Source organism: Chroicocephalus ridibundus, chromosome 1 (genome assembly GCF_963924245.1).
Source record: "Chroicocephalus ridibundus chromosome 1, bChrRid1.1, whole genome shotgun sequence".
Lineage (NCBI taxonomy): Eukaryota > Metazoa > Chordata > Aves > Charadriiformes > Laridae > Chroicocephalus > Chroicocephalus ridibundus.
Genome location: NC_086284.1, coordinates 149,804,226 through 149,820,782, shown reverse-complemented (window position 1 = coordinate 149,820,782; position 16,557 = coordinate 149,804,226). Strand labels below are relative to the sequence as shown.

The window sequence follows — 16,557 nt, the reverse complement described above, 5'->3', positions numbered from 1 at the left end:
GTTTGTGCCGTATTTGCTGTGTTGATATCTCTATCAAATGGATTATTCCCGTTATCACTGGCAGGGAAGTAAAAACCTTGTCCAGTGTAATCTTGGGGAGATAAAAGAAAAAACTAAGAAAGGTTTTACTTGCAACTGAGTAGTTAACAGCAGCAGTAGCCCACCCATCCTCGTGGCCCATCACAGACTACCTCCACAGATGCAGGTATAAATCTTCAGCTGCACATTTTTGTCATCTGTCTCATCCTTGTGTTTGTAGGTAACTTGCAGCAGGACTTAAGAAGCTGCAAAGCCCAAATGTAACCCCGCTGGCAAGCCCCACTTCACTCCTGTTACTTGTTCTCCTGTTTAAGAATGCAACCAGTAAAATGTTTTCAAGTCGAAAATGAAATCAGTCTCAGACTGCGGGTGTGTGACATAGCTCCATGGCACAATAAAGCGCAGAGGACACCTAAGGAGTGTTGCAGGATATCTAATGAAAATCAAGATGGACGGCAACCTCGGACACGGAAGCTGTGCAGTGGTAGAGAAGTGTGTTTGTGTGCTGATATTTGATACAAAGGGCTATGGAGAATCATTTTAAAACAATTATTGCTATAAAGATCAGCAGTGTTGTACTAATGTTCTCTTCTTCTGTGACTTGTCCTGCTTAATGGAACAGAAAACAACCATAAAATACACCTTCACAACAAAGCATATTGACTTCCTTGGTCAAGCTTACCAAAGATTGACTAATGATAGTAAGTACCTCAGCACTCGCCTTAAAACCCTAAGGCACCTCATTTTCATGGTGTGTCTCTGAATTAAAAACACTTTAAGCAAAGAGTATATGGAGCACAGCTTTTGTATAATAAATACCAGGCATCACTTGGAAACGAATTAACTAGGGTCACTGCTCTGACTTTGATGCCACATGTCAACCCAGTCAAACTATATCTCGCTCTTTCATAGCAGGTAGGGGCTAAGCCTGCAGTAAGATACTGGAGATCCTGGCATTTCCTTGGGTTTCTTTTGCTACAACGTGGTTTAACAGGCTACCTGCAAGCTAATCTGTCCTCTCAGGCATTACTCTCTAGTTCACCCTGCTCCCCTTTGGGAAGGAGACAAGGAACAGATGTTCAAGCGGCAGAGTTGTCTGAACAGCCTCACTCTTTCACTTCTCTGCCAAATCCACCTCAGAGAGCAGACTGTGTCTGCTGCAAGGCCTTTAGAGCACCAACTTCCCTGTCTCCCCACACCACAGAAGGAGAATGAAGCCACTTCAGCTGTTTTGGTACCAAGATCCATCTGATCTCATTCCTTTCCTTCCTTTTTTTCCCCTCCCTTTTTTTTTTTTTTTTTAAATTTCCCTTTTTTCCGTAGCTGCTGGTTTTAGTCCTGTTTCTCCTTCTCTGACACAGCAGCCAACTCAGCCTGATTGAACCCCATCTTCCCTTCTGCCCGGTGGCAAAAATCTCTCCAGCACACTTGTGTTTCCGTATCTGGAAAACACATACATGTGTTTCTGCAGCTGCAAGTGCCAGAAAATGGGATTGGAGCCAGCTTGCAGGCACGGAGTGGGTGCACGCAGAAAGGAAGAGAAGCAGCTGCTTGCAGAAGTGTCCTGGTCTGAGGTCGCTCTTCAGTGGCCAGTCTGGCCCAAACCACGACAAGAAGGAAGTCGGGGGCATCTTTTGGGACACCCCAGAATCTGACTGGGACCCTCGTGACTGCTGCTAAGCAGGGGCAGTCTAGTTTGCTTCTTTACTAAATTTCAGGTCAGCATCCTTCTGTTCCCAGCCCCATTGTGCTATTTCCCAGAAAGTGACCTTGGGACAGCGTACCAGAAATACCCGGGCCTTGCTGAGTACAAGAGCGTTTGTTTCAAATCGGAGAACCTTGAAGAGTGAGGACATCTCCTTGTTGTTAGGCACGAGATCCTCTGTATAGGCATGGCATAAAGGCAGGCTTTTATATTGAATTCTGTCTTGCAGAACCCTGTGAAAATTGTCAGAAAAAAAACCCCCAAAACTTTATGTATTTCCTTACTGGCAGCCGTGAGTTTTAAATCATTCCAATTTTGTCTTCCTCTGTCGCAGCTAGGCATCCTGTCCTAACTTGAAAATTTCATTAGTGTCTTGAGCACTTCTCCATTCTGCAGCCTCAGAAGTTGCAGACTTTCCTATCTCCGCTGAGTTCTCACAATGGCAGGGTGAAGATGTGTGGGCCTGGAAACTGGGAAGACAGAATTACAACTGCATATTTGTTCCGTTGTTGAATAAACATTTCAGCAAAGCTTACAATGACTCATCACATTAAAAGCTGTCCTTTGTATCCTCCTTGGGACTGCTTTTATAAAATGAATATAAAAGTCAGACCCAGTTAATCCAAATCATTTTGCGAATTAAGGTCTACAGGCTTTTAAAAGCATACCTACCCCAGCGGGCTGGCAGAAGGAGCCCGTACCGTAGTCACCAGACACATTTTGAGTGCAGAGCCCTGAGTGCCTCACAGGGCTGCAGCGGGCATGGAAATGGATTTTACCGGTGAGCTCATGATGACTGCCTCCACTTTCCCCACGGGCTGGGCTCAAGAAGCACATGTGAGAGGATTCAGACTCTATGCACCCTCTGTCCCCATGTACACCTTATGCGGAAGCATTCTGAATCTGCCCCATAATCCTTTCTCAGGTCAAAAAGAAATCTTTATATTATATGTGTATATAAGCTTATTTTCTGTGAACACTCAGCCATAAGAATAGTCAAAAAATGAATCTTCTAAGTTGATCTCCCTTATGCACGGAGTCGCTCTGTTTAAAATAGGAAAACCTTTTGGTTTTGCTTCCTGTATGCGGAATCCTAAGCCTTTCATTTTAGGGAAATAAAAGTTCTTTTAGTGGTCTGTATATCTGAGAGGATTAAAGGGAAATCTCAAACATGAAAAGGTAGTCTTTCTGTATTCCCTAAATATGTACTGTTAAAAATGGAGTAAGTGAATTAATGTAATTTAGATGCTCAGGAGCTGATTTCGATGCAAGCCTAAGTGCAGACAGAAGATTCTGCACCAACATAACCTGGCCAGTTCAAAATAGATGTCACAGCGATGTTGTCTTTTCTTATGTGCACTTGCACTTGTCTTTGCAGGGCAGAAGTGAAGGAGTTCATTCTGCCTGTGCTATAAGAGAAATGCAGGCTGTTTAGCTGGACTGAGACTAAGCTGGGCTCTGCTTCAGCAGACTAAAATTCTTGCCCGTGTGACAGTTTGGACTGTGCCAGTGATGCTGCTGTTTAAAAAATAATCACCAAGCCTGTTCATGACTTGGTGTTGAAATGGACTGAGTATGCTTTTGTTTTAAATCACCTTGTTTGCCTATAACTGAGCTAAAAGGCCACTGCAGAGTGTGATTCAGTACCTTAAGCATCGCCTGTTTTACACAGCACAGGGCATCCGAGACATCTGCATGGGAGTGGCACACATGAGATACTGCCTCTAGTGGACCTATGCCCTTCCAAGGCAGCAGCTGGAGGCCAAATAGGATTTCCTAGCGTATCTAAAATGGCAGAGGTGTCTACTTCTAAGCAAATGAATCCCATCCTGTGAAATCTTGGACTTACTGTGCTTGAAATCTGGAACAATTAGTTTACCCACCTCCATATATGCATGTTTTCTGAGCCTTCTTCAGTTTGTGGAGGGTTCAGGATAAAAATACAGCTGTCTTTGTGTGCTGGGGCTTGCCTTCCACCAGGCACTGCAATGACAATTTGTATTTCTTTCCGATCCAAAAAGTAATTATTTGTTTTTACTAGTCTACAGGAAGAAATGTCATTTCAATCTCCTCCAGAGAGTACTGATGATAAAATTCTCATATGTCTTCCCTTTCATGTCTAGGCATTTCTGATAGAAACACCACGCTTTCTTTTAAGATTTTTCAGTACTTATAAACCCTTAGATGTTCAGAGGTTTTGTATAACTGGAAAGGCTTTTCAGAAACCAGTAGGTGATATTATTCTGCATTGAATTATATAGGAAAAGAGGACCTAGAAGGATCATTGCCTTACAAAAGATTACAAGAATCCCTCATCACCAAAAGATGCATGGGCTGTGGTAGCAATATTGTAATGCCTTATATATGATTTGAAGGAGTTGAAGTGTCTATAGCAATTAGGATTTTTTTACCTTTAAATATCAGTGCTTGATATATATGTTATTCTTGCTTTTTGTGATGCGACATATTCATATCTGATGTGCCTTGAAAATCAACAGCTGCTCTGTTTTCTGTCCTGTGAAAACTAGCATTATTTGTTAGGTTTGAGTAACATCATCAGGTAAGGGAAACTGCATTAAGATTCAGACATTTATAAGGAATTTAAGGTTTGAGATGTTCTTCGGGATGAAGTTGTGGGAAGGGAAGCTTGGACAAAAGCAAAGGGGAATGCCAGGTGATGGGCAGCATGTCAGTAGCAATATAAAGCTGGTGTTTCTATCTGCAATTATAAAAATAAATGAAATATGTACAAAACGTCTGGCCACATAAGGTAAAAATTTCCCAGTGATCAATTCAGTTAACTAGAAAAACCTCTAAACTCCACGGCTTTCCTGGCCCAAATGAATGTGGAATTAGAGAAGACTGCATGGTAAACATGAAAAAAAAGAAAGTATGGTTTTGGTTTTATTTCTAACTTTTACGTTGGTAATAACTCCAGTTCCAAAGCTCTTACAAGCTTCAGTAGAAGTAAGAGCTGAGTTTTTGTTCTAGAGCAACACTTAGCAGTAAAGAAAGGAAAAAGTGGGCTCATTTCACTCTTTTTAGCACTATAGCCAAATTCAGAAATGTCTCCTTAACTTAAAACAGTGACAGTTTCTAAAACTGGTGATACATCTGTGACTAAAATGGTCTTTAAATGTACCTCCTAGCTGAAAGATGTGCTTGATTGTGTGAGTGTACTGGCAGGAGAAAAAAAAAAGAATAAATTTAGGGATGTCTATTTGAGACTGGACTTCAAAAAATATAACTTATTTTCACTTTTTAAACTTTTCTTGCAGAAATAAGAAGCAATAGAGGCACTGCACTATGTATGACAATAAGAAATGGCAGGTTCCTATTGATTCAACACACTCAGAATCTCATTAGTTATCAAATGGGACTTGAGTACTGCCAACAAATAAACAACATTTTTTCTCATTCTCCGCTGCCCAAAGTCACCAAATACAGATTAGTTTGGAGTGCATTTATTGTTTCTGCTAGAGGTGATATAAAATAAAAATCAGTTTTAGATACACAGATGTTTTTTCCCCACTTTCCTTCAGGCTGTTGAAGAATGCACAGAATGAAGTTCATTTCAAAAACTGGTATCAGAAACTACTGGCTGCTCTCCAATTCTGTGCTGGCAAAACCCTGAACAATGAGTTTTCTAAGGAGGGGAAACTTATCAGAATTCTGGAAGACATTGCCAAAAAAGTAAAAGCTGCCAGTGATCCAAAAAGAAAGGTTTGTTTAAAAATACCTCCTCTTCCATCTAAGTTTCTTCAGGTGATTATTTTCTCTAAGGTGACACGTCTTTCCTGTAATGCCCTTTACATAAATAAACCCAAGATTTGCCTAAAATTTGTAAAATTTTGTGCTGCTCTGAAAACAAGTAAAACATGTATTTAATGGTCCAACTCTTATCACTATTACTCTTGAGGTCAGCAGATCTTTTAAGCCATTTAAATTCCTTCATCAACCAGTTTCTCAACTAGACTTCGAGGTGGTCAGAAACAATGGCAACAATGCTGGTTAATATTTTACTGAAAGGAATGCTCACATTCAGCGCCGCATCCCAATATAATATTTGACTCCTGTGGAGCTGCAGTGTTTCTTGAAAACTTGGCTAAGAGTTGTCCTGGACGAGCAGAACGGCCTCATTTCTTAGCAAAGCCAACCAGAGTGGACTATACTTAATACTCAAATATAGCATTCAACTATTAATACTGTATCTGCAGAGATGCATTCCTGGCAGTAGAAGGCTTGTAGTCGTCTTCTCCAGCAGGTGCAGCTTTTGTATTGCGTAGGTATATTTCCAATTCAAAACTGTTAATTTTCCGAGACAGCCGTTGTTACTTAGCTGATGTGTAAAACAGTTTCTTGCTGGGATCTCAGCAAGAAAGACCAGAAAGCCAAATAAAAATATACCTGCCACTGCTGGTTATCATGAAAGTTATCATGAGTTCTTTTTGCCTTGTTAAGGATTCAAAGATTTTCAAAGGATTTTTCAGAAAACTCTGTGTTGCTACTGAGAGCAGCAAAGCAAACACGGAAGTAAAAAGACAAAAATATTTGCAAAGACAAAAATCCATGTAAAGAAAAAGAAGTAGTAGTGATACATTATGCATTACTGATGCATAATTCAGATTTTAGAGATTAATCTCAAGGCTCTAGTTACTGTAATACTGCGAAACTCCCAAACCTTGCAGGTACCATACCTACAGTTAGGTGAGGGAGATCACAGTTTTGAGGCAACAAATTGTGAGGTTGTCCAGCAAGGCAAAAAAGATATGAGATGCAGCAGAGCAGGTGCAAGGCTAATCAGCCCCTAATGAAGGGTATTGAATCTGAACCTACATGACAGCATGAACTGGTAGTGCATCTAGACAGTAAAAGCCTGAATGTGGAGTAAAATAACAGTTCTTACTTTTAACAACTGCCCCTCGGTGTCACCTCATCAGCTGTTATAAGGTTACATGGATGCCACTCGTTCCAGAAATCGTACTGCTTGTTTAAAATACAGAAAGACAGTAAACGGCTTAAAAGCTGCTGTTATGTTCTTTCGTGTTACCATAATGATTCACATGTTGCAGGAGGTGTTAAAGGTGGAACTCCACAGACTTCAGCAGTTCTTCCAGGAGGTAACGGTTTGTCGGCTTCCCCTGAATCCTGCACTTGTTGTCCAAGGCGTAGAGGCAGATGTAAGTCCAGCTCATGCAACGGATTACATTTGTAATTTATTTTTTTTTTGTAGTATAAAGGGGAAGAGGGAGTGAATGGCTGCATTGACTGGGAAATAATCTCACTGGTGTTAAGCATGAGTCATCTGGTAAACTGACATCCAGCCTAATCCCCTTCAAACTGGGGGCCTTTGTTGGAGGCAGAGGTGAAGGGGTCTGGTGGGGTGGGTGTTGCATGCATGTCTCACCTTGCGCAGCAGCAGCAGCAGCGATTTCAAACTCTGAGCAGGCTGCTCCCAGCTCAGCTGCCCTGCCAAGGCATTGGGATGGGCAAAGGCACCTGGGTCCCCTGAAGCTGAGACCTGGTTACCGTCCTGCCCAGGTAGCTCTTGGTGGCAGTTTTTTCTCATCCAAGTCTCTCCCCTGCCATGGATGGGAGCAGCTAAAGGTCTCGAGGTAGCTCTCTTTTCACTGAGGTGAGCCTAGGCACATGACTGAGGTCTGCTAAAATACTAACTATTCACAATAACTTGCCTATGTCTATGACCCCTATTAAAAATGACTTAAAAATAAGGAAACAGCAATGCTCTTCAGTGTTACTTGACTTTACTTTGACTACAGTACTAAGGCTCAGTTATTCATTGATTAGAAATGTTTTCATAAACAATATAATGCCCAGAATAAGCTGTTCCAGCTCTAGAGAAGAAAAACGTACCCAGCAGCAAGAGAAAACAAACCTGAAGAGCCATATGTATTACCAGTTATAGCTGCCTAATTACAGCAATTTGTGCTCTGTTTTTGTTCTCTGGCTCATTATCCACAGTGGACCTGATTCTAAGAGGTGCTGATCCCTTCAATTGCCTTTGACCTGTGATTCTCCAAGTAATTGCTATTCAGCCTTGATCTGGCTGAGAACAGAGGTCTTCCAGCACCCCGCAGGTTTGGGCCAATTGTGCATGATAAAAGTCAGAAGAATTTGAAGCCTGCTGCTTCTCACTGCTTTCAGGCTTTTTGGAAATAATAACTAATGGGAAGGTATCTCACCATACAGTCATGCTATTTATACTGCACCAGCCTGGCTGGACGGATACAAAATGTTTAAATCTGAAGAGAGATTTTTTTTTTTTTCATTTTTCTTGCATCATTATAGGCCATTATCTTGCTATAAATATATGCAGGTTCTTGATTGAACTGTATGTCAGTATAATCATGTAAATTAGCATTTTTAAGTGCTTATAATTACCTAAATTTAATTCACTTTGGTATCATCTATTGATTTTACTCGTAGCCAGCACTGCTCCCAGCTCTGTCAGTAATGCGTTTTCTCACAGTAACCTTTCAAGCACTTATTGAGACATTTCAGTTGGCAAAATTCCATAGGGGGTCAGGATTTCATCATCAATAATAGCTATTGCACGTTGCAGAGGTATGATGGGGGTAAGACAATATTTGCATGCTTGTACCATGCTTTGAGATGTTTAGATGAAAAGCAAGAGGCAGCTGTGTCTAGTAGCGTTTTTGTTCAAATTAGCCTGCATTTCACTCCACCCAGTAAGGACAGCGGTAGCTCCTGTGAGGTGCTCGTTATTTCTAGAAACCAGGCCATTAATTTACCATTGTCTTTGGTTGTTTTTTCAGGGTTTTTTTTCCCCCCCTCTTTTTTTAATGATGATGATAATACCACCCTAACTCACACCGGATTAGCAGTGCTTGGCTCATTAATGCTTTTTGAAGCCCTTTAAGGTCTTCAGGTGGAAGGAGCTGTAGGGCACGAGAAGTCAGAGTTTATGTTTAATTAAGATAAATTCCATATGAAATAGATTGTGATTTTCAGAATTTCCTGTATTCTCAGCCAGGGCAAGGTCACCAAAGAAATCTGTGGGTTTATTTTCTACTATAAAGTTTGTATGATGGGGAAATCTTTTTGCAGAAAATAATAGGACTAAAGGCTTTTCAGTGCTGTGGAGATTCTCATTAGATCAGTCTTATGTACTTCATCCACTCAGTCCCAGCTAAAGTTTATCGTTGAAAATGAAAAACATTTACTACGGAAAATATTATCCATTCATATAATCTGTTTATTGAGTGAAACAAATTGTCTGAGAAAAATAATTTCTCATTTTCTTCACTCAATTAAACAGTCAATAATATCAAGAATTATTTATTTTTATCAGTGCTACTGAGCAGTAATTAAAGATGGTACCTTTTCCGGCGGTATTCTATTAGCCTGATGTTTTGTACATGTGACACTGTTGTTCTTCTCTCTCATCTTTTTTTCCCTGAAGTCATGTTCATATTTTACATCCAATGCTTTTCCATTAAAAATCTCCTTCATCAATGCGAATGCTCCAAGTGGAAACATCAATGTTATTTTTAAGGTATGTTCTTCCTCTAATCCTTAGTTCCTTTTATATGAAAAATGTTGATTTGAGATTCACCTAATTTATATTTTAAACCTTGAGCCTGAGAATGTTTGATTTGGCTCTGTTGTTCCTTTTTCCTAATTATTTTTGACACTAGAACTTTTAATGGAATATGCTGAGGCAGCACACTGAAGTATCAACTTTTTGATCAGTAGAGAATCAAATGATTTTTTGCAATTATTTTTTTTCTTAGCGGAGACAACCAGGCTAAAATATGAAGTTTATATTTTAAACCTGGTTTATTTACCACACTGAAGTAAGAGGGCAGGTCTCTTATCTGAGTTCAGAATAACTGAATCCATCCATGTTGATATGTCTCTAACGAATCAAAATACTGGAGTGTTAGAGACTGCATTTGCTACACAGAACTAATTCTGCCCCTTTGAGCCAGCGTGGGAAATGGGCTGAGGAAGAGGGAGGTGAAGAGGACAGCAGAGGAGCTGGGTCTCGTTGGAGCTACTTGGAGGAACTGACTCTGAAAAGAAACTCTGGTTTATTTTCCAGTTGTCACCTTCAAAGCTTCGGAGTTCAGGACAGTGCGGTGTCCATCCACAAAAGACAATACATGTTACATAAAATGACTTCTCTTTCAGAAGATCAAAAGTCTTCCATAACAGTGATTATTGTTTTTAGAGAAGAACACTGAAGTTCATAAAATGGCTGATGGATTAATTGGAGTTAAGATTACCTTTAAATAAAATAAAAATAGATTTTGATTTTTTTTTAAGCAATAATTTATATCTCCTCAAGTCCTCATTTCATGGCGGTAAAAGTCTATAGATTGGAATGCTTATAAAAAAATAATATAATAAAAGACTAAAGCGCTTAAAAATACCAGTAAAAGTCATGTATTTCAGATGGGGTAGGCAGGGGCAACAAAAAACCTGGGCTTTTGTTTTCATAGGCCATTTACTCAGCCGTGGTTGAAGATAATCTCTTCATTACCTCTTATGGCTACAATTAAAGCCCCATTTCACTAAGATTGTGGTTTCACCGACTCCATGGGGAGAGCAGTCAACACTGCATCACTGTTTGAAACTGAATATGAATCATGTCATGGATAAAATATAAATTCATGATAAAATTCTCTTTCAGCCTGCTGCAAATAGCAATTTGTGAAGCTTAACATTAGAAAAATGTTGTCATTTCTGAAAAGGGATCTAGCATTAGGTAGACTTTAAACTGTAACTAAATTAGGATCCTACCTCCGGATTAAATTTTCAAACTCTAATAATTACATAGGAATAATAAGCAGAAAGGCTGCAGTTAATCGGGGAGCTTTTGTTACTGTCTCTGTGGCTGCCAAAACTGTTTCTGCCTATGTGTACCATTTACTCTGTCCTCTTCTGACACAGAAAGATAAGTAGCAACTTTGAAGAAAAACAAGACGGATTTACTGTAAAATTAACGTAGCCGTTTCAGTGAGGGAAAAAATCCAAATGAAGTAGGAGGTTATTTCTATCTGATATTGAAGGAGAAACCAGGATTTCTTGTGCAATTTTCAGATAGGCGATGATCTACGTCAAGATATGCTGGTTCTGCAAATTATTCGAGTGATGGACAGCATTTGGCTCCAAGAGGGTCTGGATATGCAAATGATCATTTATAGGTGTTTATCTACAGGAAAAGGCCAAGGTCAGTTTTACACTATGAAAATTACCCGTATTATATTATCCGTATCTCATGTAAACAACAGCATACAAAAATTATCCCTTTATTTTCACGGGTCTCTTATTTATCTTCCCCCTTAAAGAAAAAAAGTGCTCAGAATTCCTGTTGCTCAGGCCCTGAATTGTATACTTGCCTATTCCCGAATGTTCAGTTTATTTATTCATTCTGCCTCTCCAGAAGGAGGATAACCAAACTCACTGAATTTTGTAGCAACTTAGGCTAGAATTTTCCAAAAGCATCAACACCATCAGCTTTGACCAGATTCTTAAAAGTAACTTCACACACCAGAAAGAGAGCTTTGGAGAAAAGTGGCTGTAGCTACTGAAGTTTTAATCCAGTGTTATCCTGCACGGATGCTTAAATGAACCTAGATACATGTGGCTACAGAAGGTACCTGTAGACAAGTGATGACAGCTTCACAGTGTTGATTTTGAAATATCACTCTTGCAATTTATGCTGCTTAGGGCAGGCCTGACTCATCTGAAAGCTTTATTCTCCCTTTTACGGTTTTTATAGCAGAGCTGTAGCAGGATACCAATTGCTTGCTAAAAAAATTTACTGACAGCAATAAGCTTACTATTTTTACTGACTCTCCAAGTCTTCTACTGAAAATCATCCTTACACAAACAGAAGACTGATGTATCCAGATTACCTGCTGTACAAAAACTATCAAAAAACTCTCCAAACCAACCAACCCCAAAATTCATTGCTTTCTGATCCACAAAGAGAAAATGAGAGAGGATGAATGATCTGAAGGAGCTAGGAGAAAGTATAGATGAGTTCATGCACATGGAGGGTGGTTAAGGTGACCAGAAAAAGACTCCTCTCTTCTTTGTAGAGATGGGAGTCAAAGCTTAAAGCTTCTGCTTCAAAGGCAACTAATACAAGAATACTATTTCTGAACATAATATTATAGTCTCTTTTACATACTAACACTTAATTAGATTTTTGCCAAGAAGGATACAAGGATCGTCTGCAAATAATATTCTCTGCCTGACAGTCTCTTCCTTTCACTGCCACAGCAGCAGAAAACCTCTTAGTGTGTGACAGATTTTCCACACAATGTCTTTCCTTATGAGCTACAGAAGTGTTAATATAATTGATATACAGTTAATGATTAAGTATAATTAAGGATAAGTCACCAAGTGACATGCCTGTGGACATACGGGACATGTGCTTAAGTAGACCTGTGTACCCAGGTCTTCCAAGTCCTAGTGTAACAACTTGCTCCATGGTCCACCTCTTCCCCACAAGGGAGGTAGGAGATGATAATTTCATAGTCATGGGAACATGGAAATCATTCTTCACATAGATGTGCAGATAAAGCACTGGTAGGATGCCACTTTCCAGGCATGATATTGTAGAGGAGCCTGTCATCGACTGAAATTGTTAGAGGAAGTCCTTCCTGAACTGCAGAGTTGTGGGATGATGTGCCAGGGGACCACACACAGAGACAGGGACAGAAGGCTGGCAAGCCAGGTTTCGATTCCAAAAAAGGAATTAAGTGCATGCAGTAGAGACAGAGGATTGAAGTGAAGCATTGCAAAATGCTTGGCTTCTCTCTGCACTTCAAAGTCCCAGTTTATGTCATCTTGGATCAGACTAATTTCCTGCACTATCTAGTGTCCTTTCTCCCCGCTGTGATCAGCATCACAAGCTGCAGAAAAATTTGTGTAGCATTCTTGACAATAAAAAACATATGAAATAACTTTTTATTTCAAAGAAAATGTCTGATCCTATTTTTTGTAGATTTTGGGTTGTTTGTGTACATATTCTACCCACTTCGAATCTTGTTAAATTGTGGGCCTTGGTGATACCTTGAGGCAATTATATCCACAATTTTGTTATGGGTGGTTTTTTTTTCTTTCACGGAACTGCCGCTTTTTACTGAGTGTCCTTCGGTTTTTGTTTCTGAAGAGAAAGACAAAAAAAATCGTGATCTATATTTTCCATTGCATTCATTATTTTATAAACCTTTAAGCATGTATTTTTTCTGCATGGAATGATCCAACAATATGCAATATGCTTTGACGGTCTTCATATCTTTTTAAAGTTGAAGGTTTTTCATGTGAACTCTTTTCTATCTGATTAGGATTGGTACAGATGGTGCCAGATGCTACCACACTAGCGAAGATCCACAGGGAGTCTGGTCTGATAGGACCGTTGAAAGAAAACACAATTAAAAAATGGTTCCGTCATCACCATCCTCTGGAATCAAGTTACCAAGAGGTAACATCATAAAGAAGCTTATTATACAATTCATGTTTTACCATGGGAAAAAAGAAACCAAATGGCAGTAAGCAGCAAAAACAAATGACTCAGACTCAAGACAAACAACTCACATGCAAAGAAGCCAGGGAATTGACTTAAATGCCACTCTCTAAGAAGATATTGCTAGAATCAGATGCATTGTAATACATTTTCTATAAAAACGTGTCATAGCGATGTTTTGAAATATAGTAGTAAAATGAAGAACAGAAGTAGAAAGTACGTATCGACTTCCAAAGCATTTATTTTTTAGGTCAACTCTCGGAATACTTTATTCTATATAAACTATGAAAAGTCTTGTGGATTTCCTGTATTTGGAAATGACCACATCAGTACTCAGAGTTTTAGAAAGCTGTTCTAAAAAAAACTAGCTAGTCATATGATACATAAGATCATGCTTTTCATATCACATTGTAGGATCCCATGTAATGCATCTGATTTTATGAAACTAGGCATTATGAATGAGCCAAAAAATTGGAAATTTTATTTATAGAAGCAGAGATTTCCCTTTGAAGGGAACTCTTTCTATTCATTCTTTGTTGGCTGAGCATGTTCTAAGGCCTATGGAAAATCTTTTAATCTTTATGTTACTACAGCAATTTTTAAAACCCTATTCCGTGCCTATAGTAGATTAGTAGCCAAAATTTTAAATTTAAAGGGGAGCCTTGAGTGTTTACTACTCTGAAAATGAAGTGCTTTCTAAAAGTTCATTAATAGATGTATAGCATAAATATACTTGATAAACTTTGTTAATTTTGTAATTATTCCATAGGCATTTGTTTATCCTCATTTTCAGTAAGAGTACTTGAATTCCTACTGTATCATCTTGAGTCAATTAAACAGGAACAATCTTTATAGATTTTTTTTTACAAGTTTATATGTTTACAGTGTTATGGTGCAGCAAAGTTTTCAATTGAAAAGTGAGGCACTTTTTGTTAGTTATTGATGAGAACCTGATTTCTTACTGCAGCTGCAGTTTGTAAAAACTACCATTAATGTGGAATATTCTAAAACCAGTTTCTACCCATTATCTTTCAATTTTTTAAACATATAAAATGCAGCTGGATCTGATTGCATAGGGCGTGCATAAAATGACTACTGTGCCTTCACCGTGGATTTGCTGGTGAATGAACCTTTCTCTTTTACTCCTTAATGGTTTTTTACTCATACAATACTCTATCTAAGGTGCTCAAAAAACTAATGCAGAGTAAGCTTTACTATCCTCATTTTACAGTTGGGTGAACAAAATCACAGAAAGCTTAGGTGTTTTATCCATGGTCATCAAAGTGAGTAAGTAGTACAGTGAGACATAAAATTCAACCAACTCTTCTGCTGTGGCTTCCACAGTGCTGTCATCCATATCAGCTATCGCAGGTGACACCCTGCATCTGCAGGGAAATCCTGAATGCCTGAATAATGATTTACATTGACTAATGTAGGTTTTGTCCAAAAACGTAACAATCACAAATTAGGACTGTTTGGGTTTCCATATAAATGAATTACATTGTGATTTAGATTCATGGGAGGTTAAGACTTCTGAATAAGAACTGAATTTTCAGTTCTTAAACTGTAGCAGGTAAGATTAAAAAAAGACAAAAGCTATTCCTTATGCTTTGGGGTAGAAGACTGATCATCATTTGAATCAGGAATAACTTTCCCCTGAGAGAGGACACTGAATATGTGTGTTGTGATAGAGATTGGGTAGATTCTTCTATTAGGAGAAGTCACAGTTATTAAATACTTACCACTGAAGTTAGCAGAAAACTTGGAATCCACCTATGAGTGTCTGGTGAGGAGATCATTAGCTTGTACGTTTTCCTACGTGTGCCATGGGCACATTTTTGGCAAAGAGCAGTGCCACAACGTAACATCGTAAAGAGATTCATGAGATAGATCTGAACGAGCCAGTCTACTTACATGAAGCAGACTAACGGTGACAGTACATATCTCCACCACGTAAAAAAAGAGCATCAGAGGAGTAGGTTACATGAAGCACAACTGCCAGTCTGGTTTTTGGTTTAATCACTCTCTTGGGTCTCTCTGCATGACACTCGGTTTGACCCCGTAGTCTGTTCAGATTCACAGATGCTAGGAGCAGAAAACAATTTAGCCTTCCTTTGTTTCAGTTCATTCCTGTAAAATGGGATTTAATTCTTTGAGCTGGAATTTTGTGAGACTTGATTAATTAGGATTTGAGAAAGACAATTGAGTTCTGGAGAAAAAAGATCCATGTAGGTACAGAATGGGTGTAAAATAACCTTGTTTCTTTATAAAGCAAATGGTTAAATTTGCGGATATCCAACTAACTTCCAAACCATTGTTTTTACAATATACGTGCAGGCTATTGAACAGAAAATGTCAGCTTCCTGCAAAGAAGCTTGGTTTTCTTAGGTACATCTCTACCTTAGAAATTTTCCATAGAATTCCAAGTATCCATAAAACACAAAGTAAAAACCTCATGCATAAAATTGTTCTTGTATTGTAACTTTGAAATTTGCGTATTACTTGTTTGAGTACCATTGCTACTAACACCCGTCTGTTAAAATTTTAGCAACATGCATAGCATTTGTAGAACTACAATTTTTGGTTTTCTTGTTAGCATCACAAACAAATACGTTTCTGTATATTTCCAGTAAATGCTTTTGTTTTACTAACTAGGCAATAAGGAATTTCTTTTATTCCTGCGCTGGCTGGTGTGTTGTTACCTTCATTCTGGGAGTCTGTGATCGACACAGTGACAACATAATGCTGACAAATGCCGGACACATGTTCCACATTGATTTTGGAAGATTTTTAGGTCATGCACAGACGTTTGGAAGCATAAAAAGGTTAGTATCTATAGTAACACACATATTAAACTTTAAAGCAGTGTTCTGAAATTTCACAGTCTTATCAGCACCCATGGAAAAAGTAGAAATGGGATCATGCTTTTTTTCCTTTTTGAATTTTCCAAATTGACTTCCTTTCATTGTTCACAAAACCTCTAAAAAATATAGAAATGGCAGGAAAAGGAATTAAAATGAGATGTTGGAGACCCCCTTCCAGTCTAAAAGAAAATAAATCTAAATCCTTGTTTGGCCAGAGATTTGAATGATGCAGCTCAGTAGTGACCAGAACAGTAGATTGGCCTATGCCAAAAGAATTCTGATGTCCATTGTTTTTTTCTAGCAGAGGAGTGTTCCTATAATGGATCCAAAACCATAGGTGTATCTAATTGACCACTTTCTTCCCATATTCAGAGAAGAAACCAAATTTTCCAAATAGACATGGAGAATATTTACATTATGCCTCT

General features: G+C 38.8%; 1 protein-coding gene across 1 annotated transcript in view; it reads left to right on the top strand.

Moving 5' to 3' along the window:
- The window catches only part of PIK3C2G (phosphatidylinositol-4-phosphate 3-kinase catalytic subunit type 2 gamma), a 288,301-nt gene that overhangs the window by 195,815 nt on the left and 75,929 nt on the right, over positions 1 to 16,557 (top strand). Inside the window, exons 20-25 of the mRNA XM_063323201.1 lie at positions 5,287 to 5,467; positions 6,817 to 6,924; positions 9,189 to 9,281; positions 10,832 to 10,961; positions 13,090 to 13,226; positions 15,924 to 16,093. Coding sequence (XP_063179271.1) covers positions 5,287 to 5,467; positions 6,817 to 6,924; positions 9,189 to 9,281; positions 10,832 to 10,961; positions 13,090 to 13,226; positions 15,924 to 16,093 — 819 coding nt within the window. The remainder of the gene's footprint in view (positions 1 to 5,286; positions 5,468 to 6,816; positions 6,925 to 9,188; positions 9,282 to 10,831; positions 10,962 to 13,089; positions 13,227 to 15,923; positions 16,094 to 16,557) is intronic.